The sequence below is a fragment of the Solea senegalensis genome, linkage group LG16 (genome assembly GCF_019176455.1).
Source record: "Solea senegalensis isolate Sse05_10M linkage group LG16, IFAPA_SoseM_1, whole genome shotgun sequence".
In the NCBI taxonomy this organism is placed as follows: Eukaryota; Metazoa; Chordata; class Actinopteri; order Pleuronectiformes; family Soleidae; genus Solea; species Solea senegalensis.
Genome location: NC_058036.1, coordinates 13543196 through 13566543, shown reverse-complemented (window position 1 = coordinate 13566543; position 23348 = coordinate 13543196). Strand labels below are relative to the sequence as shown.

At 41.9% G+C, this 23348-nt stretch overlaps 2 protein-coding genes across 4 annotated transcripts in view; one reads left to right on the top strand and one right to left on the bottom strand.

Moving 5' to 3' along the window:
* The first annotated feature begins 7 nt into the window (after positions 1–7).
* Positions 8–19218, top strand: wdr25 (WD repeat domain 25). Of its 2 annotated transcripts, none has more exons than XM_044047010.1 (7): positions 8–74; positions 847–1602; positions 5249–5396; positions 11317–11447; positions 12478–12648; positions 14340–14480; positions 17664–19218. In XM_044047010.1, the coding sequence occupies exons 2-7, from the start codon at positions 865–867 to the stop codon at positions 17883–17885; spliced, it is 1551 nt and encodes a 516-aa protein (XP_043902945.1). In that variant the 5' UTR covers positions 8–74; positions 847–864; the 3' UTR covers positions 17886–19218. The 2 variants fall into 2 exon arrangements, with proteins under 2 accessions (XP_043902945.1, XP_043902944.1); XM_044047009.1 differs by lacking the exon at positions 8–74 and adding an exon at positions 91–133.
* A 181-nt stretch (positions 19219–19399) lies between these two features.
* The window catches only part of LOC122782597, a 39344-nt gene continuing 35395 nt past the window's right edge, over positions 19400–23348 (bottom strand). For both annotated transcript variants that reach the window (XM_044047007.1, XM_044047008.1), the window contains one exon: positions 19400–23116. In XM_044047007.1, the coding sequence (XP_043902942.1) occupies positions 21587–23116 (1530 nt within the window). In that variant the 3' untranslated portion in view covers positions 19400–21586. The remainder of the gene's footprint in view (positions 23117–23348) is intronic.

The window sequence follows — 23348 nt, the reverse complement described above, 5'->3', positions numbered from 1 at the left end:
ATGGAAGAGTCGAAATATGACTTTTATTTTGAAAGCAGGTGTTAACGCATGGTTTTGCGGGATGTTGATACCAGGTCAGTGTTTGTTGTGCTCACAAGTCGGATAAATCGATGTTTTTTAGCCCGGGCTGATGGTACAATAATGACAGATTCACTAAAACGCTTTTGTGTTTGCAGGATTAACTGTGATTCAAGTCAGAAATGCTTGTGACCGACGTTAGCTCACTTTGCTATACTGGTAGCACTTAAGATACAACACCTGGACACGTTGTTAGCCATAAAGATACCGTTTGTTTTGATAACGCTTAACGTTTAAATCTGCTATAAACTCGCTGGCTAGTTTACCCCGTTGTTAATGTTGTTATTTGTGTTACGACTGAGTAAAATAGCGTTTAATGCGCAACACGAAATTACAGACTCACGAAAGGACCATACTCTTCATCTCCACATAAGCCCACAGTTGATTTTTCTCTTAACATTTCTTTTACATGCTGCCTCGATAGCAGTTAAATTGCCAAAAAACAGTTTATATTATTTTAATGTTTACAAATCTTCACGTGGATGTGCTACATTTAGGCGCATACATACAAACAACCACTAGATGTCACCCGTGGGTGCCTAGTAGAACTACAAGTGCATTTTATACAGTTATACAGAATATACAGTTGTCTATATCTTTACATGTTGCTTTTGACCTCTCTGTTTGATCTACTTTATCTGCCCTCTCAATTAATTTCCTATTGGTGGAAAAGAAAAAAAAATAGGTTTCAAAAAGTTTAAAAATCAGCTGTGCTGTTTTGCTGTATGCATTGTTGAAATCAGCTATTGTCCCTTTATTTTTAACCAGAGAGAGTGTCATGGAAAGATGTCTTCATTGGTGGCCTATGAGGATTCAGAGTCAGAGGATGAACCTTTGGATCCAACAGAGGACGGAGCATCAACTTCTGTTCAAACTGGATCCTTTAAACAAAATCAAGAAATCAAATTACGTTTCAACTCGCAGGTCACACAGAGAGCTCAACTTTTTACCCCAGACTATGACTGGACGCTGCTGGGAAATCATGAAGGTATTCCAGAAAAAAGCCCTTCCCTAGCGCACGTCCAGTCACAGCCACAGAGCTGTTTTGATCAGGAGATAAACTACTGCGGTAGCAGGGGAGCAAAACATAAGCCATTTGAAGACACTGCAACTTGTCAGAGTTTACCTGCAACTCAGGGGAATAGCTGCCCTCTGCAAACTTTTTTTCACACGCCACAAAGATTTGGTGATGGGATGAACCCAAAGAGACAGAACAATGTCCCCTCTGGTGTCAGACCATATATCCCTAAGAGACAGAGACTTTCCACTACAGTAGAGACTGTGGACCCAAAGTATCCAGCAGAGCAAGTCCCAGGCAGTCAGACCAAGGAAAGCCAAATTCTCTTAGATGTGTCGGAGAGAGTTAAGCCATACCTTGCTCACAAGCCTGACACAGCGGGCATACCAAGGAGGCTCCTGATGCGCCTGGAGGGCCACCAAGGCCCAGTCAACACTGTGCAGTGGTGTCCCATGCCTCATCTCAGTCACCTGCTGCTGTCTGCATCCATGGACAAGACTTTCAAGGTAATGGCAGCTGCATTCACAGATTTAGGAGTTTAAGAGTTGTGCATTGGTTTCTATTAGGTTCACCAAACAAGACTGATTTTAAATAATTTATAGAATTTTGTACAGTAACTCCATATTTTCATATCATACATATTGGTCACCCTTCCTCATGCTACTACATAATATGCACATGGTGGTCTGGAACACACAAATATATCTCTCAGTTTAGTCTCTCAGGCAGGTGCCAAGTGCATCAGGGATGTCTGAGTGATCATCACTTTACCTGATATTAAGTGTAATTGGCAGGGAGATAATATCTACCCTGTTGTCTCAATTTATAAGCGCACCATGCACCACTTTTAGAATATCATATCTGTCATTGTCAGTTGAATATGTGTCAAGAGCCATGGGACTACATATTTCCCCTTCTCTGTCTTTCTGTCGCTCTCTTTTTTTTATACTGGTGTCAGCCTGTGGCTAACTATTTATTTCCTAGTATATTCCAATCACCCACCCCACCAAAATGCGTAGGACTGTGAATATTTAATAATTTAAATATGCATTAGAGGTTTTGCATAATCATACAAGTGCAGCAGCATGGCAGACACATCTTCTGGCACCTGTTTGCAGCAGATGGTGGAGAGAAGGAAAGAAGGGGGGAAGGAAAGACTTGGTTGTTTGTATGCAAGGATTTCTTTGTCTCTGTTTTAGGCTGCTGGACTCATGCTTGTGTGAACCTAACTAGTTGATGGAGGAGCATGTGAAATGCTCTTACTTCTCGGTGCACATGATTTGATCATTTTGAATTATAGGGTTTTCAGCTGATCTTTTTTTTTCTTTCTCTTGAAAGTTCATACTGTGCTCAGAAGTTTCACTAAAGTTTAAGCCAGAATCCGACATGCTGCACTTCAATGTGATCCTGATTATTATTCAGCCCTGAAATGTTTTTAAAACACACACATGAGTGCAAAAGATACAGCACAATGAAATACTGGTAACCATAGCAACAATATTTTAGCTTTCACTGTGTCTGTCAACCACTTTACTCTCACTAATAAGTCCATACAATGGGATATAGCAAATATAAACATAGAAAAGGAGACTCAAGAATACTCAATGAAGACTAACGTGTCTGAGAGCACCATTGATATATTTTTCCAATGAATCAACAGGTTATATTTTAGGTCTATTATTGAAATGGTCTTGTCACATTTCTGTCCCCTGTTGTCCACCGTTCAAAAAGATGCAGAGTACAAATTCTCAACAAAGTACTGAGCCCCTGAAGTCCCAGAAAGGGTTATTTTTTTATTACCAAGTGTGCACAATATAAAAATAAATCACTATTGTGGGACTGCTTTGAAGCTTGAAATATGGGAACTGTCTTGTTTTATTTTTTTTTATTTTTTATTTTTTTAACACATTAAATAATGTATTGTTTCAGCTGGTAAATAAATTAAAGATGATTTGAACATAGTCATTTAGAAAGAGTCTTATAATTTCAGCAGGTTCAGTATAAGGGCAGTAATGCGCTCCAGAGTGCACTGGTTAAGTTGTGAATGTGTCATTGTTTTCTTGTATAATGACAGCTTGTCATACCGTATTGCTTCTTTATTGACACATGATGTCCATAGCACTTTGGCTACAGATCGTCTGTTCTGGCTGGAGACGAGGGGAGGGGGGCATACTCTATGAATGACTGTCTCCTTTGTAATTGCATTTCTTCACCGACATCCTTCAGGCTTTCACGTCCTCCCTCTCTCTCCATCCTGTCCGTCAGCTCCTCAGAGACGGAGTCAGACCATTATTATTCCAGCCTGTTTGCTGCTGTTGTCGCCATGGCTACGGCAGGTGTAAGGCAGCACTTTTAAGTTGATAACACGAATACCAATTTAGTTTTAATTACTGGGAGTCATTAAGGAAGCAGATTGCCCCAATGAGTCATCTGTGAGGATCCGCTCTGCATGTCTGTTAAGTGGTCGGTGAAATTAAGGGGAATGCACATAAACAAGAATTCATTGTCACCCGTGCACAGGTCTCGCATTGTACACACGTATAACAATGGTGTGTACACTGAGTGGTGCACACCAGTAATGTTGTAAAAGAAGCTGCCTGTAGACATCTTAAGCAACGTGGTGTGTAAGGGTTTAACAGATTCCATTATTAGCTGCTGTGTAACAGATTTTTATGTTACCTTGAGATGGCAGTGTTTCCCTAAGTCTAACATCCAATGAAGTGATTTTGTTCCACAGCTTAAATAGGGTGCATTCCTCTTAATATTCAGCACTTTTTCAATCAAACGTGTGACCTTCTCTCTGTTTTTGCGCTGGTGTTTCTGTTTTTAGTTTTCATCCTGAAGTCATCTCTGGCATTCTGTTTGTTAAACTACTGCTGAATTGATATTCCACTGTCCCCCGTCTACCTCACCGTCTCCTGTCTCTCCTGTGGGAGCTGTGGCACGGTGTGTCTCGGTGTGTTTCATATGCTGCATGGAGGAGTCATCTTTAATAATGAAACAGAGAAAGAGGCAGAGATGGAGATCTTCAAAGTTTCTTTGTGGTACTGGCAAAAAAAAAACCTTCATCATTACTGTATACTGGATCTCTCCTCGGTGGGCTTCAGATCAGACCACCTGCGGGATTTCAGCCTGGGCTTCATGGAGAATATTTTGTCTTTTGACATGTCTGACAGAAAGTAATTTATCTATAACGGCATGCCATCTAACGAAAACATGTTGCAATGTTGACCAGCCTGTTGAGTTAAGTGATTTTCACTCAAATCAGATTGTATTTGTATAGCACTAAATCACAACCTACATTATCTCAAGGCACGTTGCATCATAAGGCACAGACCTTACATTATTATAGAGAGAGAATGTGCAGCATCTGCCTCGCCTGGTTGGGATAAAAGGAAAAATAGGGGACAGAGGAGAGGTGGGAGACAGAAATGAGGGGGAGAGAGACCAGGAGTAGTTATATATCATATTATATCACTGTGCAAAAATGCCACACCTGTGATTAAAGAGTAGAACAATCTGGCAAAAACCCTCATCGGTAAATCATTTTGCACTTCATTCACACCATGATAATGGTGGGGTCATGGGGGTCACAACAGCAAAGGGCAGGTGGCTGCACTTCTCTGCTCTGTGTCTAACACCCCACAGGGAATGGATTTAAGGGTCAATCAAATTAATTACAAAGGTTGGTTTTGCATGTAAATCAGGAAGTTTTAAGATTGAAACTGCAGCTTTAAAGCGTAACTAAACCCCCTCCTCTGCAGTGAGCTCTGCCCAATGCCTGATCTAGACAATTGCCAAGAAGTGGGCTGAGAGCTGAGTGAGGGAAGGGAGGGGGAACAGTGAGGTGTTGTGGTCTTGCAACAGTGGGAGGAGTCTGGGACAACGAGACCCGTGCTGATAAGACAAGAGGGCGATGAAAGACTTCATTAGTGCATGCAAGCATGGCCTAAAATAGTGGACGGCCTTATCCAAATGATGCCAGTCCTCTTGTAAATGAGAAGGAAACTAGTTAAGTCTTACGACATGCTCTTATATTATACTTGTGTTTGTTTACTGTTATGGATGCAACAGTTGGTGTGTCACATTTTAGTCAAGTTGAAGCACATGGTTGGAATTGTTCCGGGATCAAACACTGCGTATTTCACACAGGTGTGGGACGGAGCAGAGAGTGGGCGGTGTCTCCGGGATTATACCTGTCATTTGGGAGCAGTGCGGGATGCCTGTTGGACCCCCTGTGGACGACACCTTCTCACCGGGTCATTTGACAACACGACTGTGGTCACAGATGTGGAGACAGGTGAGCAGCAACACTTTCTGCACAACGTGATGTCACGGAGCAAAGTACACTAAATCACAACAGCTGCCGCGTGCCTTTATGTTCTCCCCAAATATTGCATGCCTTACTTTTACGGCGCTTAAACCTACTGTAGCTCGAGCAAATATTTCTCCAAACAATGTATTATGGACAAGCTCCACTTCTTGGCAACCTCACTTCCAGCAAATGTAATATTTTGCCAGTAATTTATGTGTGGGATGTTATTTTAAATTGCCTCTGGCCACAAAACCTGGTACAGATCTGTTGTAAAGTTGCAAAGTGCCCTCTCGCTCTGTCGTCATGACCCTTTTCAGCACCAGAACCTTTTGCAGTTCACATTTCTTAAGTAAATACATGAGCTGTTCCATTCCAAACACATCCTTCAAATGCAGCCAAGAAATAATTGCTGCTTTTCTCACAACTTATTTGAAACATTTGTTTTTCTCATAAGTTTGCTCTGGTTCCCAATTTATGAATAAAATTGACCATTTCAGATTTGAAGTAATGCTTTCATTCAATGACGTATGTCAAGTTTTGTGTTAACTATCTATGCTATTATGAAATACTTCAATTTGAAATCAGGAATATTATTTTGCCGTTTGTTTCTGTAAAATGATGGAAAATCATCCGGTCACACGGTGAATTATGTGTGTACAGTCTCATTTAGGGAGCAGCCCATAATGAGGGTTTTATGAAAGCTATAAAAGATGTGGCACACATCTCGTTTGCTTTCTCTGTCTCCCAGTGCACCGACAAAACACGCATTCTTACTTTCTGAAATATTTTGTAGACATTTTTATCTGAAAAAAAAAGTTGATTCAACTTTGGAAATGCAAAGCATGTAAAGGACGAGAACATAGACTGTATGTATGTAAGTGGACGTATGGTTTGCCACTGAATCTTAGCAGGAAGTACGGATATACTGACTAGCCACCAGGGGGCCACTCTCTTGGTTGTGTTGGAGTAGAAGTGCATGGAAAAATTAGCCTCTTTCTCTAAACGTTAACGGTCCTCTCTAATATTCCATGAGGTCGAGTTTGAATATGAAGTTCTCATTAAGAGGACTATAGATGATCAAGCCTGGGACATATGAGTGGACACCAGTGTGAGGGACAGCGTGTATTGTCCAGTAGAAGCCTGGCTGCAGGTGACCTCTGAGAATAAAATCTCAAATCGGGAGTTCAGATACTTATGGGTGACATCGTGAGGGGTTGCCACATGAATGACAACAGCTGTTATAAACAGTCAGCCACAGATAATCGTTCTTGTCCAACAATAAAGATAAATATTGATGAATTTCTTTATGGCTGATATTAAAAATGTTATTAGGAGATTCTCTGATAATAATCTCATCTCTCTCTGATGCTGACACACACACACACAGACTCACACACACACACACACACAGACTCAACAGGCTGAGACAACATACAGTAACAATAGACATTGTTCTGAAGCACTGTGGCATCTACAGCGCTCGGGTCAACACAATGCTGTGATGACTTGCTGCCGTTAGCACTTCCCCTCTCAGCATGCCTGTCAATATGCCAATAAAGCCTACGGATAATAGCTTGGCCAGCCCATTATACACACAGGCAGCTCCAGGAAGGAGATCAATAATGGATACATCACCACAGGAGCAGCTACCATGACCTTATACGGGAACGTCACCTACCACAACCATAAACAAACGAATGTTTATTTTAGTCTTACACTTTGTTCAGCTCAGTATGATGTCCTTATAGGTTCAGCTTTGAAGTACCGCCAGATGTTTAGTAAGCCCTCACTCATCAATCCTCGAACACCCTGTCTTTTTTTTAATGACACATAACGTCCCAGTAGTCAGAGTGCGAAAGGTGGGGCCCTTTGCCAGTCCATCACAGGGCCACATACAGTTGTGTGCAAAAGTGTTTGCCCCCTTCCTGATTTCTTATGAACACTGACCTTAACTGAGGCATGTGAGGCCTGCAGTTCTTTAGATGTTGTTCTGGGTTCTTTTGTGACCTCTTAGATGAGTCGTCGCTGCGCTATTGGGGTAATTCTTGTCGGCTGGCCACTCATGGGAAGGTTGCTCACTGTTCCATGTTTTCTCCATTTGTGTTTCTCTGGAGTCCCAAAGCTTTAGAAAGGTCTCTGTAACCTTTTCCAGACCGATAGATGTCAATTACTTTGTTTCTCATTTGTTCCTGAATTGCTTTAGATTGCGGCATGACGTCTTCCTTTTTTGGGATCTTTTGGCCGACTTCACTTTGTCTGACGGGTTCTATTTAAGTCGTCTCTTGATTCAATACGTCTGGCAGTAATCAGGCCTGGGTGTGGCAAGTAAAGTTTTCCAAAAAATGTGAGCTGATGATTTTACAAGGGGGGCAATTACTTTTTCACATGGGGCCATGTAGGTTTGGATAGTTTTTTCCCCATAATAAATGAAATCATCACTTAAAAACTGCATTTTGTGTTAACTTGGGTTGTCTTTGTCTAATATTTCAATTTGTTTGATAATCTGAAACATTTAAGTGTGACAAACATGCAGAAAAATAAGACTGTATGGCGTGTTTCCACCAGCTCTACTCGCCCCGGCACGGTTACGTTGCGTTTCCAGGACATGCAAACTCCATGCAGTAAAGCCCTTGTGCTGACCCGGTCTTCTTTTCCTCTTTGCCCTTAACCTTTCTCATTTATATCATATTGTTATATTTATAAGAGACAACCGACTGTGACGTTACCTGTAAGAATCTGAACTGCCGTTCTGAAGCCTCCAGATTCATAATTTTCGCCAGCGTTATGTTGACGTTTTTGGAACCGGACGTTCAGAGGTGTCATCTGCAACCTCACTTCAGCTGTCAATCACACTGGTGACATCATGGGCTATCAAAGAAGATTTAGTAATTAAGAAAATTTGCTCCTAAGGAAAGGGGTTTTTATTGACCTTATAAATCAATCATCTATCCTCCATTCAAACTGTTGTTTTTGCAATCAGGAGAGTCTCCCCCTAGTGGCTAATCAACATATTCTCAATACATTTTAAGTAAACTTCATGTTTCATTGGGTGGGGATATGAAGACGTGCATTGCACACAACCGAGCAATAAGTATGCACCGGTAATTTAGCTTAGTTGCATTTTATGTGCCAGCCCGGGTTTCTGCTCAGCTTTAGTGCAAATGAAAGTGGTTAAGCTTGGACCGAGACACTGACCCTGTAAAACCAATCACACAGGCTGCATGCATATGATTACACTCGTTACACTGACGGACGCAACCGTTGGTGCAATTATGAAAAGGGAAATATTTGAAAATGTAATGTAACTGCAGGTATTTGTGTTAGCACTCACTGTTATTGAGGGAGTCGAGTGATTGTCGTGTCAGAGTGTATGTAACGAGGATTAATTTGGTCTTTATACTCTTCACTGTAATGTGTTGTCTATTAAATTTAATAAGGAAGGGAGCTGGGCCTATTCTGTTTGATTGAGCTGTGATTGGAGAGGTGCTTAATGGTCAGCAAGGGTCTTATTTCGCCACAGTATACCATGCCAAATACTGCCTCAGTCAGTGTGTTCACACGGAGATTGATTTACAGGGGAGCTCGCGCATGTGGTTGCATTTTCCCTGGCCATCTTTACGGTTGTTTCTGTGTCCACTTTAGTTGGTATATCCACTCCCACTGGACCACAGGAAGGCTGTCACAGCTGAATAGCAATTGTAGAGGGGGAGGAATGCAGGAGAGCAAGAATACTGGAGGAAGAAATCAAAAGAGGGAGAATAAATTCAAAGAATGAGAGACGGGCAGAGTTGGTGTTGGGGATTGGAATAAATGAATTTCATGTGGAGGGCATTAGTGTGAAGTGGCAGCTGTTGTCCAACCCTTTCATGGCTGTCCTTGGAAAAGCTGCTTCGTGCAGGTTGGCATACAAAAAACCCATAATATTCCCATACCTGCAGGCTGCCATACGTTTGTGTGTCAGATCATGCATGTGTATGCAGGACTCGTGTCATCTGCCCGTCATCAAGTCATTTAATTTGTAACAATCGATACAGTTACCAAGAGACAATGCCACTGGAAACATCTGCATTTGACCTATACTTTTTAAAGTATATTAGTTTTGCTTCATAGATCCAGGTATTAAACTGTTTGTGACAGGAAAAAAAAAATCACTTGTTTAAGATATTTAAAATCCCATGTTTTCATGGATAATTTATACATGGAATAACTAAAATCAGCCATTCGTTTAAAGCAGCTCACATGACAAAGGAAGGGTTCCCAGAGGTCTATGGATGCGATGTTTTTCAAGACGCCTGCTTCCTCCAGGAATTGCGCTTTTCAGCACACCCACGCTAGAATATCCACACAGTTTACAGAGCACTTCAGTCACACACACACACACAAATCTTGGTGGGGAGAAAAAGTGAGGAATTCTGTTGCTGTTTGAAAATACAAACCACATTTAAAGGACCATTATATTGTACTTTTAAGCTTTCAACCACATTTGTAGCTCAAAATACAGCACATGGATGTGTTCTCTTCTGCCTTCCTATGTTTTTTGCCTGTGCTTTCTTTATTAACTTTTGGTGTTTTCTATATTTTGAAAATAGATATTAGATGCAAACATTCAATTTATTTAAAAAAAAACATCTAAGATATGTGTTCTTAACCTTTCTATATGTGCAGTGACTACACTCTGCCTCGACAGATGTGGTAATGAGACAGTATATCCATTTCATCCCTGCTCCCCTCTGCTCTAAGACACTTATCCCTGATGTCCCCATCACCCCAATATCCTCTTCTCTGTAGTCCTCCACTGTGTGTTGGCTCTACAGCGCGATCGCAGCTCTTTCAAGTCTACAAAGCAAATTACAGCAAGGGAGGGACATGTCACAGCGGTCCGCTCTTATCTCCCCCTCTCAAGCAAACTAATTAATCTTACTTAATGAATACATGACAAGGCCCAATTTATTATGAGCAGAATGTTGATTTCTCATGTTGCCAAACATGGGTTTTCAGACCTCGATGATGGATCTGCTCCACCATCGCTATGGATGAGCCAGTTAAGCAGCGTGTAAAACTCACAATCAATGCAGTTGGATGTGGGAGTGAGCTAGTCCATCATTTAGTGAAAGAAGTCTAACTTTTGCTATGATTTATGCACTGTGACTCATTCTGTGTTTCTGAAATGGCTTGGTAAGAAAATCCCGAGCAGTTTGGTCGTGGGCCTGAGACTGTTTTGGATACGGTCTTTGTTTGATGAATTAATGCGATGCTGTTGAAGCCTGCGAGGTTCTGTGCTGCACACAGCTGCTGGCTCATAGTCTGGCTCTGGTCTCTCATGTAGTCATCTTTGTGGTTTCCCAGGGAAACTGATTTTTGGTCGCACCCTGTCAGGCTTAATTATGGCTAATCTCCTCATGCATTCGTTTTTGTTTTGTTTATAAGTGCAACATTTTTTTAATTGATTTAGACGACGACGCCTCTGGAATCAAGTCGCTATTGTAGAAACTCATTTATAATGTGCTGCTGTCTGGAAATGACAAATTCACTACAAATAAGCAAGGCCGTGCAGTTCTTTTGGTCAGTCATGTTATCTGTGTTGTTATAGACGTACAGTTGTTGTGGTTCTAGACTTCTTCTGTTTATCCAGTTAGGAGATGCTGGGACCAATCAAAGCACTGAGTGGTTTTATATTCTTCTTTTACAGAGAGCTCTCTGTGGACGCCACGGTTTGGTATTTACTGACTTGTTGGACCTTGTATAGCGTGTGAGCCGTCCATTTAATTCACTTTCTCAGATCATGAATGCACTCGTAACACAATGCACAACAAGGAAGTGTTCACAACTGGTAGAGAATGCAATTTATCATTTTAAAATGGCATCGCTCTTGTTTGCTTCTCTCCCATTTCTCTCATGTGTGTAGGGCAGCGGATAGCAAAATTGGACAACCAGTTCAAGGTGATGTGTGTGGCCCTGCATCCCAGCAATCCAGATGTATTCCTGTGCGGAGGTCACAGTTCAGTGGTCAAGGCCTGGGACTCACGCAGCTGCAAGGTCAGGCTTATTAACCTCCCCTCAGTTTACCATTTTTATTGACTTTAGTTCACTGTTGTTTGACCTTTTTATAAATCCAAGCCGTGGTGGCTGTGAACATCTCCGCGCTCACAGCTCCCTCCTACTCACTCCGAGTTACGCTCCAGTACAAACAAGGTAGACCACATTTGGCCCCGTGCAATGACCTGCGCTGTATTGCACTAAATGGATCGCACGTACGAGTGGCGCTGCAGGTTATCTCGCTAATTATTCAAAGTTAATTTTGATTGGATTCCAGACTCCAAAATTGTTCACATGAGGCCGCAACCTAATATCGCTATTACGGCTAATGGACTGTTTTATATGATAATCCCATTCACATCCTCAGAATCTGGATGCTTGCATGTAATTCTTACTGGCAAACTGAATTATTGCCCAGCAGGGTTTTAGGTTTAACACACACCAGGGATTACCTTGGCCATTTGATGCTGATGTGAATTGCCGAGTACAGACCAGTGCTCAGCAAATAGGTTGTTAATTCTATTGCATCCTGGCTGCCTGTCAGTCTTAGCCCTGGGCTCTGTGTGTGTGTGTGTGTGTGTGGGGGACTAAAACAGTCTTAGTCTTACAAAAAGACGAGTAGATTAGACTAGTAGAGTTGGATGTTTGAGATTGGTCAAACATGTTATCTGCGCTTTGTACAGAGTAAGACCTAAGTATTTGTTGACTACGCAGTTAAGGGTCAAAAGTTAAATTGCCTGGTGTGGCTGTTTGTGGCTTGCTCAGCAGCTCTGAAATGAAATCTAATCTGATCAAACACCCCGGCAATCTGATTTGATTAGATTAGACTGTTGAAGACAGGTGGCTCTCAGAAATGTGTTCGTCCAGATCACGACTGACTGAAATTGTTGTGTTTTTCTGCTTCATTAAGCCATTCGTTGCTCAGTTTTTGTTACAAGATCCTCATGACGACACGCTTTCATAAATGAATCAAAACTGAACAGCCTTCAACATTATTCATTTCTGTTTGTGTGTGTGTGTGTGTATCCAGATGGTGAAAACGTACAAAGCAGGGATCCAGCAGACCTTGGACATCCTCTTTCTGAGAGGTGGTATTGACTTCATAACAAGCTCTGACTGCGTGAGCCGAGATTCTGCAGACCGCACTCTCATCGCCTGGGACTTCCAGACTACGGCCAAGGTCTCCAACCAGATTTATCATGTAAGCAGATCTGTGTGTCAGTGTACTGGTACTGCACACTGTGTGGAAATCATCCAAATAAAAGCAGTTTGAATTTACGCTTCAACGGGAAATCACACGTCCCATCGAAGGTACACTCATGAACATGTGTGAATCTTTTTGAAGCATGGAGAACTGGCATATTCTGACAGTTTCAACAGTGCTGGAGGCAGCTTGTACTCGTATTTAAAAAATATTTTTTTGTGTTTTTGGCATCGGTTTTTCCTGCAGAGGAGTTGAGAATTGATTGTGCACTACAGTGAGTCTCAGGAGTCCTTCAAATTCTCAAAGATTGACCAAATAACAGGGAATTCGCTCCATGCGATAGATAACAAACCACTACAACAATTAAATGTTGTAACACTCAATGTTGCACTGTTGCAATCAATCAAAGATGTTACAGCTGTGCTGATATTCAATGTAACATTACAAGTACAAACATCATTTATTAGTTGAAAGAAAGAACACATTTTTGTTTACCAGTTATTTGGCTCCACCAGCACAAATTGTTCTGCGTCTGGGTTGCCTTGACTGTTGCATAGCAACACAAACAATGAGCATATACCTGCTAAACTCTAGTTTAATTAATACTTTTACAGCAGGTCATGGCCCACTACCTTCGTTTATGTACGTTTATTTGTGTTTCCTTTTTATTGTGCAACCAGAGAAAGAAGTGACTGTTCTGTTTAGAAAGCTTTCACACCTGCAAGACAGAGCATGTTTCTTTTTGTTTTTGGTTGTTCACAAATGCGTTATAAACCATCGTGTGTGTATCAGTATGTCACCTGTGCTCTCACCGCCGCGATCTCCCTTCACCTCATGTCCTGCATCAGACACTTTCTGAATAGCTGCAGCTTTTAGGCTGCGGTTGGTGTAACATATGCAGTAGTGTCCGTGCCTCTTTGCACACACTGGCTAACATCAGGAAGAGAGCACCAAGGTTTACCAGAAGCTGTCAGTCACGACTGTTACCCTCCTGCAGTGCAAGCTGGGGTGGTAAAATATTTCTCAGGTAGTTTTCAAAAGATTCTACTGGGGAAAGGAGATTTCATCACTCTTCAAAGAACCTGCTCGCTTCTGATGAGCATTCGTTATTAAACTCATATTATCTGTTATCTAGCCGAGTGTGAGGCTAGCGACTGACAGTGACCTGTGAGTAATAGAGTAGTTAGATAGTGTGTACATAGTGTACCCTTAATCAGTACACGGGGAATGCCTCATGTCTAATCAAATGACTATTTCATAACCAAGTGGCAACTGGTGATATCACCCATGAGAATCTGAATTCCTTGGAATAATGGAATAATAATTGTCTAATAATTGATGAATAATTGTAAGTAATTGTCAGTTTTCCTCTAAATGGGAATATACTTATTATACTTACGTATATACAAAATTGATATCCTGTCTTACTGGAGGAGACCCGAGATTACAAATCAATTGAGAAGTGAGCTAATTTTTCCAAAGACTGTCATTCATATGGACAGTTGCCCCCTGGTGCTAATTTAATATATCCTTCGTCAGTGTTACATTAAGTGTTTTTCAATTTTATCCACCCACTACACCTGAGACTTGCCAACATGCCACCTAATCAATGGTTTGATACAGCAATGTCAAGTAATGATTTCATTTACACCTTTTGGGTTTTTCCCCTCCCCTCCTTTGGTTTCCAGGAGCGATACACATGCCCCAGCCTGGCCCTCCATCCGCTGGAGGAGTCCTTCGTCGCCCAGACCAATGGGAACTACATGGCGGCGTTTTCATCGCAGCGCCCCTATAGAATGAACAAGAGGCGGCGGTACGAAGGACATAAGGTCAGTAATGACTGTTGCCTCTGGGGTGGGAATTTAAGTGGGCCTGGTCAATAGAGAAAGTAACGCAATCGGATGTTCACACTCACACACACATACACAAACGTGAATGCATAGATGAGGCCCTCATTTTAATCTGCATATCATGTGATGACTTGTATCCCACAATCTTTTCTCTTCCCCCTAAAGAAATGCACAGTAGAGCGCAAAATGTCGACCGTAGAAGGCAAACGGAACATAATTATAAACATGCCGAGCTGCTACTGTGGTGTCTGGGATGTTGATTCAGGAAAACACATTCATATCTCGTTCTCTGTCTGTCTTGCCCAGCGGATGTGACCCTGAGTTAGAAAACACAACAAACCGAGGACACTATTATTTTCCATTATACGTTACATGGAAGCAAACAGGTCTTACAATAAACAGGTGTGTATTTGTAGCCGGGCAGTGTTGCACACAACCTTTACAATGATTACAAAAACTTTATTGCTGCTTGAACGCAGCAGTCAGTCAAGTTGATGGTGACACATATTACAAAGGATATGTTGAGTGTTATTTTCCAGTCTGTCTCACATGGTCATTGGTACATGAAAAGTTACTGATCCCTGTAATTGTCTCTCCTCTTTTAACCAGCCCTACAGATATTCTTTTACTTCTGTGAGTTCAATAGCTAACATTTTCAAAAATGCATTGAAAAATTTGGCCAAAGACGGAATGAGGCTTCAGCTGTCTGAGTTACACATATTGACTAGTTCCAGAAATGAAGCCTGGTTTATAATCTGGTACAAGGGAGCATCAGTAAAGGCTCTACATGTTTTCAAGCACAAAGTGTTTGAAAAAAGGTTGTACCTTTTATCTATTTACTAATGTAACCACTATATGCATCAGCAGACATATTGTTGACTTCCTATTTGGTGAGACAAATTCTTTTGTGCACTACCTTGTGTTTCGGAGCATATTGATGACCATAATGCGTCTGTGGCTGCTTCTAGGTCACACACGCGCAACCGTGCCTCTTACGAGTAGAAACGAGATTTAAATCTTCGCATCGGCACATTTCAATTTCCTCTTTGATATGTAGTTTTTTTTTTTGTGAGCCGCAGTAAAGTGACAGCAGTAACATCCGGCAGCTCGACGCAGTGTTGTGTTGTGGATTTGGTCACTTGGCACAGCTGCTCTCTTCCAGGAGCGCACTGTTCCAAAGTCGTGTGAACAGCACAGTCGCAGCACTCTGAAGGAGTTGAAGGTTAAGGTCACTGCAGAGTTGAGGGTAGAGTTGTGTCTTTTGTGTGTTTTACTTCAACCGGTTTTTCCTGAACTGCACATTTTCCTTCAACCATAGTTTTACTGGATCAAGATACATCTAATGTATGTGTGATATTATTAAGCTGCTAATGTTTGAAGACCTGAAGCAAGTCTTAAAACCTGATAACTTTAGTTTGAATTAACTTCATTAGTATTGGGTGTTACACATTTAAGTCATCTTGTCAACCATTTTCTTTTTTCCCAGTGTGAAACTGGCTCTTGGTAAATGTCTTATGCAACTAATATTTTATGTTTTATTTATATTTTTGTCAGGTATTTACATGTAATGTAGGAAATTCTGTATAAAAAAAGCAAATTCATTATCATTCAAATTCAAGTACACATAAAACATTATCCTGCACCATTAGCTTAATATACCTTTGTATCTTGGCAGTGCGTAACCTTCAAAAGGACGCGCTGGTGAATTTGACATCTTTCAAAGAACGGTGTGTCCAATTGTCCAATAAACAAAAAGTGTCTTGTCTAAGGACATGTAGACTAGTGAAGCTGGGAATTGAACCCACAACCTTCAAGTTGAAAGATGACTCGCTCTACCACTGAGCTACCATCGCTCTCACACGTGTGTACGAGTGGCACATTTAAGTTGAGCATGCTTCCAAAGTTGTTTACACCGGTGAAATGTATACACGGCCATGGTTAATGTATGCTAACAGCCATGGTTAATCTATGCTAGCGGCCATGGTTAATGTATGCTAACGGCCATGGTTAATGTATGCTAGCGGCCATGGTTAATGTATGCTAACGGCTATGGTTAATGTATGTAACGGCCTGATTAGTTCTTGGAATCTATTGGAAAATGTGAAACTGCTGGGGATAGTTTCCATGGGCTTGAAATTGGCGCGCCTTTGTTTTGCTAACTCGTGAGAAACCTGGGGTGGGAGATGTTACGTGCTGCTAATTTTGTTAGCATTTACACTAATTTCCAGTCAGCGTAACGTCGGCCACACACCATAGCATAGCGGGCCGATGCGCTACCGTGTGCTAGCAAGAACCCTGATAAGGTTTAACATATCTATTTCACATTAATGCAAAAGCACTGTGGTTTTAACAAATAATCCATATGTTCCTGAGAAAAGTCAGCCTTTCTTCCATTAACAGGGCAACCATGAACTGATAATAATAATAGTTTTCTTGGCATCAGTGAATCTAAGCTTCCTGAAAATGAACCTGCTGTTGTTTTAAAGGGGACATATTATACCCTATTTCCCCCATTAAAATAGTTCCCTGGTGTCCTAATGAACATGTCAGTGACATGCTTTGGTCAAAATACCATAAGGATGAAGAATCTTAGTAGTTCAATAACCCTGCTAAACCCGCCCCTTTCAGAACGCTCGGTTTTCGTGCATGGTCCCTTTATATGCAAATGAGACACAGGCAAACACACACCCACTTCTTCCAGGGGGTTTCTGATTTGTCCTCTTTACAGCGCTATTTGTCTCCCCCTCCCTCCACTAGCTCTCTGACAATATCAACATGTCAGCGAGAGTGCTGTCACAGGAAGAGACGTCCTACATAAGGATCGAGCCGAACACTGTCCAACTGTAAATCAGTTAAAAACACTTAGGAACAGAAGATCAGCGGTGACACAGAGAGTGCAGCACCGCTGATCGCCACCGCTGATCGCCAGCGGCGCGCTGAATAAACTGTATGTTGCTGTACACTAAGCGGAACCACGAAAACATGACTGAGTATTGTTTTTCCACACTTTGGCGACTGGTAGGGCCCCCAGAGTCCCAAATATCAGTATTAAAATGGTTAAAAAGTTGATTTTGCATAATATGTCCCCTTTAAAGAGCAAACCCATCATTCAGTAAAGAGAAGGACGGTTGTTTAGAATGTTGTATATGTTTGACCAACTAGGTGGAGGGATATGCGGTTCAGTGTGAGTTTTCTCAGGATGGAACCATACTGGCCTCGGGCAGCGCCACCGGCTCTGGTCATTTCTATGACTACCACAACGCCCGGATGCTGCACACTCTCCGCGCCCACAGCCAGCCTTGTCTGTGTGTGTCCCAGCATCCTGTCCTACCTGCAACTGCCGCCACCTGTGACTGGGCTGGTGAGATCAAGATCTGGCATTGACCACTGTGAGAATATGAAGGGAAATAAGTTCTGAGATGGAGCAAGTTTGCAAATATAAAGACTATATTAAACTACAAACTTGTGCACTGCACATGCATCTTCAAGGCTGTTATCGCTGAGCATAAAATGAGACATAAGAACCCTTATCTAATGCTTTTGGAAAGAAAAACACAGTTTTTACATTGCACTGTATGATGTGATATCTCCTATAATTTCCAAAACCACCCACATTTTCATTCCTTTTGATAAAAACTCATGTTGGCAGAAGAAAAGTCACAATCCTATAAACATAATATTCATATTTTGCTCATCTTGCAAATCAGGGAAAGTCATAAGATGAAAGGAAGTGTGAACAGCGAACGATTGTCGTGGATTTTATGGTGGTATAGTGGTGGTAAAGCAGTGTAGCTGCACAAACACACACTCACTCACACACTCCTCATTTTTTTCAAAATAAAAATGAAATCATGTCTTGGCATTTCTAGTGTTTTTCAATGAATGTTTTGTATTAACATCACCTTTGTTCTCCCTGGCTATGGTATGATTGTTTTTTGAGAGCATCATGGAGACAACCACATATATTAAAACTTACAAAAGTAGGACGATATCTGTCAAAGTTCTGTCTGGCTCTTCCACCTACTCTGCTAGTCAACAACAAAACAGTGAAGTACAGAGTAAGGCTTGTGATTGTCTTTCAATTTTTAGTAAAATGTCTAATTCTCTAATACATGTTTAGCATTTAAAAGACCCCTAACTGTCTCACACAGCAGAAATCTGCCCTTGTTTGTAATATTCCTAATGTTTTGATGTTTTAGCGAGTTTACATCCTTGTTTAATCATCAGACATGTTAGGGAAGAAAAACAAAGTCGAGGGTGAACTTCAGTGTGTCTTCTCAGGAAAGAAGAGCAAGATGGACTTCAGTCGGTGGATAGTAGAATTTTTCACTTTAAAAAAATGGTGTGTTTGATGTTTTTGGGAAATCTAACGGGCAACAATTGTACTTTAAATCCACAGAAATCCATGTCTCTTTTCAAGGTAATGGACTATTTTCTTTTTAATGACGTCATCTGCTTTACCTGTCTGATATAGCTTTTTATAAGAGGACGGAAATATTTGCTAGTTACCCAGTGATTTAAAGTTTGTTTGTTTTTTTTCCTTTTTATTGTGTGCATTTTATAACTAGTCATTGTGTTTATAGTGACAAAAATAGCCATCATCCTGCACTGCTCCCTAATGTCATCAAACTAGGTGATTTGTTATTTTTTGATTGAGTGAGCTATAGCTGCAGAAATTACAAAATTAAATGTGAGGTAGAATTTTGTGCAAAAATGACTTCTGAATTATGATATAATATATAATATATTATTCCTGCCAACAGCAAAATCTGAAAAAAAAAAGTGTAATTCACATATAGGCTGTGGCTTAACTTATGTTATTTCTACTCCACCTATCACCCATTTACATTATCTTTTAATGTATATATACATAAAATAAGATACCTGGAAAGCAGTGATGTATTTCCCGACACCCATCTTTATTAAGTAAATAAACATACAGCAAAAATATATAACCATGCATCAGACAGACACATATGTTAACATTTAGACAGCTGACCTGTTGTTCATGGAACAGAGCTGGAGGTAGGACAGAAACACTTCAGCCTCTTCATTCGGGGTCAAAACATTCATTAAATATAACACCAACTGAAAACATTTCTTTTTACACATCCAACAAAAACAAAAAGAGCCATTATATCCTCCCCCCTGTTCTATGTACAGTGTTTAACTCCGGACCTTTTCAAACTGTTCATTACTTTACGAGGACCATGATTGGAGATTTGTGTGGCCTGTTGGCAAAAGCAAGAAATGCAACGTTGAAATCGTTTATAATAAAACAGCCTTAAGTCAGTTCCCAGATCTGTAGGAATGGGAGAGGTAGAAGCATGGCATAAATAAATAAACAAACAAACAAACAAATAAATAAATCAAATCGAAAAATCTTGGCATGTCCACTTGAGGGCAAGGCTGAGTTCATGTCATCTTATCCCTGTCACTATTCCTCACCGATCTATAGAGCTACACAGGCAAGAAGAGATTCTCCCCCGGTCTAACGCAGCACAAACGTTGTGGGGTAACGGGGCAAACTCTGCAACTTTTAATACATTAATGTTGCCACTTCCTATGTATGCACTGTATATAAATATACTGTATATATACACACGCACGCACACACACACACACTGTCTGTTTTCACAGTGTTTTCTCTAAAATAGCCTAACCGAGCATGCTGTTTTAAAAACACTAACTGTACAACTTTTGTTTTCCTACCTGTTCACTCTCCCCCCTCTCCTTGTTGTGCATACATTGCAGATCTGCTAACTTTGCCTGGAAAACTCGTCTCCCCCCCCCAATTAAACCCTGCTGAAAACTAGAACAACCAGCCCTTTTGTTTTGGTGTGTGTAACTGGTGCCAACTGCGGTGTTTGTTTGTTGGAAATTCTGCGGTGCGTGCCAGATTTGTAGACGAGGAAATGAAAATTGTTGTAATTGTAGAAAATGATCCTCAGTCTAAAAACAGACTTCTTCCTCTTCCCAAACTGTCTTGTGTGTGTGTGTGTGTGTGTGTGTTATCTGATTGGAAGAACTTGCACTGCATGTAGTAACCGTAGCGACAGTATCAATGGTGTGGGTACATAAACAATACAGCAGATATCGACTATGTGCACAGTTGTTGGATGCTGTAAAGGAGACTGTCGTTCAGTCCACAGAACAGGATTAAGGCAGTTTCACAAGTGTCCTGGTGTAACATAGCTACTGTGCAATTCAGTCTGATTTAATTTCTTGCTCTCATATAAAAAAATAGGAAAAACAATATTAAAAATCTTGGCAGCTCATATCTGGATTCTCATTGAATTACTCTTTAATCATGTCTTATATGTCCTGCGCATTTTATGTGTACTCTTCTGGTAAAATCCTATTTTCATATGATCCTACAAGTATGTTTTATTTAACACGATGAGAGGTCTTTCTTCGTTTTTGTTCCCCAGCGTTTTGATTGTGTTTAAATCCAGCATTAGGAAGAAACTCAATAAGTTGTGTCTTTTTCTAAACGTTATATTCAGTGCATCCAATTTCCCCTCTGTGGTGCTTACAGATCATTTCTCTCAGCGTTTTACTTATAAATGGGTTTTTCCACCTTGTGCATTATACTGCATGTATTTACTTTGAGAGAAATTGGAGAGTGGATAAATGTGTTTGGCAGCTTACAGTCAACAGGGGCGTCTCTGCTTAAATTCTCCCAAAGACGAGTTATTTAATGTCTATTGCACCTAAAGTCCATTGTCTGTGCTGTATGCATTAGAGCAAAACTCATCACCCAAAAAGGAGCAAATGCTGTAGCTCAGTATGTTTATGGGTATGTGTTGAATGTCTCGGGGAGCTTGGAGTTCTCCCAGAGGCTCTAATCATCACCATCGCTTCCAAACATACTGAAAAGCTGGTCTCCTGGTCTCAGTTGGCTACACTCTGTGACTCACAATAAAAAATAGTTGCAGGCTGCATGAAACGTGCCTTGGCTAAGAGATAGAACAGCAACATCTTAATACCCCATCGCAGAGTATGTGTGCTGCAAGGAGACGTACAGTACAGTAAGTAAAGAATTATCATCATCATGCATAAAATGAAAAGCTCTCGTCCTCTGTTCAGTTCAGTAGTGTACCGTAAAGCTGTGCCTTGGTCAAACTGTCTTTCCTCGTCAGTCCCGTGCTGCCAAATTTTTGGTATCTTGGAGAAGTTTTCTTTGGGAGTGCGGGGCCAATACTGAGAGCAGAGCTGGAGCTGGGACGAGGCCGGACGCTCGGCCGAGGACTGGGGTAGTGTTGAAGACTTGAGGCCTCCAGTGAGCTTTGATGTAAAGACTCGGCCGAGCTGTCTGCGCTCAGATTTACGTAGTCCTTCTTGGCGCTGCTGGACGCTGTCGCTCCCACACTGCTCTCCTTGTCTTTCGAGCTCCCTGAGAGGAACAGACTGCATTCTGAGTCCTGACTGTCATCCTTGGCTCTGTACAGCACAGAGGTTTTCTCCTGCTTGTGATGCTCTGTTGGTTTAGGAGTACAGCTAGGCGAAGGGGCACCGATAGCAAAACACTGGTCGAGCATGCGGCTGTGGAAGACTTCATCTCCATCTGGGAAGCTGCTGTAGAGAGATCCTTTGACCTTACTGGAGGGGCCCATGGCAAAGTGGTGCTCAGAGAAACTGTACGGAGAGACCCGACCAGGAATGTTACCATAGGAGGAGGAGAATGTGTTGATGTCTTCCACGCTGAGCTGTCTCCAGCGGGTGCTGAGGTCATCCTCGGGGACCTGGATGTCCAGAGCTCTGTCATGGGCTTGGCCCAGTCCAGTTGTGGAACCCATACTGTGAGAAGAGGCCAAGCGAGGGGAGCTGGGGTGGTACGGTTCACTGAAGCATGAAGCTGTCCTTGTGTACGCTGGTGAGTTGCCCTTTTGTGGACTCCTGGGAGCTGCCATGTGCTGGATGCTGTGAGACTTAGGGAAACTTGGACTCTCTTTTTCATACGAGGACATGCCTTTATGCTCATAGTCACCACTGCCACCGTCTCGCCATTCCATATAGAGCCCCTGATGGGAAGAGGACAAGGTGCTGCTGGCAGTGCGCCCACAGCCGCCAATCACTCCGCCCTTATCATCTGAAGCGAGGCTGAAGCTGGAGTAGGAACTGGAAGCCGGGAGGCTGCCAGTTCCAAAGTCATCATGGTGATGGAAGGAGGATGGAGGCTCATGGTGAGAGAAACTTCCAGAGTGGTAGGCCTCTTCTTCCAGGTTGCTATCGGTGGAGTTCTGGGCGTGGAGTTGAAGCAGCGCGGTGCCATGTAAGTCTACGCTTTGCCTCCGCTCCGTTTCTTGCCATCGCTCAGGGCAGTAGAGGGCAGTGTCGCTGCAGTACAGATCGGAGGTTTTGTAAGCAATGCGGCGGTTCAGGTGGTCAGTACTTCCTGTTCCTGTAAGAAACTCTCCGTCTTGCCGTTGCGGGCTCGGTGAGCGCGTTACTGGGCAACTGCTTCCTGGTTCAGGCTTCTCCAGGACCTTGGCGATTAGTGACGTGGGCACAGTGTCAGTGTAATTGGAGTGGCACATTGCAATGGTGGCTCCGCTCCCCCGAGTATGTTTCTCCATATGGGAGCTGATGCGTTCCTGGAAATCCAGTGGCAGCTGAAAGACAGATATGCAAATAGACAAAAGAAGTGTGATGAAGATAGGAAATTAAAGTAGTTGACAATAATGCTTTCGTTAGATCCTGAATGAACCTTTCTTTTGCCAGTTTATTTACCATGAACTGTTCCTCACGGATGTCAATGAGTCCTCATAGTTTAGAAAGCAATGTATTCTTGCAAAGCCCACACAGTCCAGTTCATGTATGTATGGCTCAGCCCCTGTAAATGCT

Excerpts from the sequence above, each read along its gene's own strand:
- wdr25 (XM_044047009.1), top strand. Across the intron at positions 1,603-5,248 it reads CCATGGACAAGACTTTCAAG|GTGTGGGACGGAGCAGAGAG; the intron begins GTAATGGCAGCT and ends TATTTCACACAG. Across the intron at positions 11,448-12,477 it reads GGGACTCACGCAGCTGCAAG|ATGGTGAAAACGTACAAAGC; the intron begins GTCAGGCTTATT and ends GTGTGTATCCAG.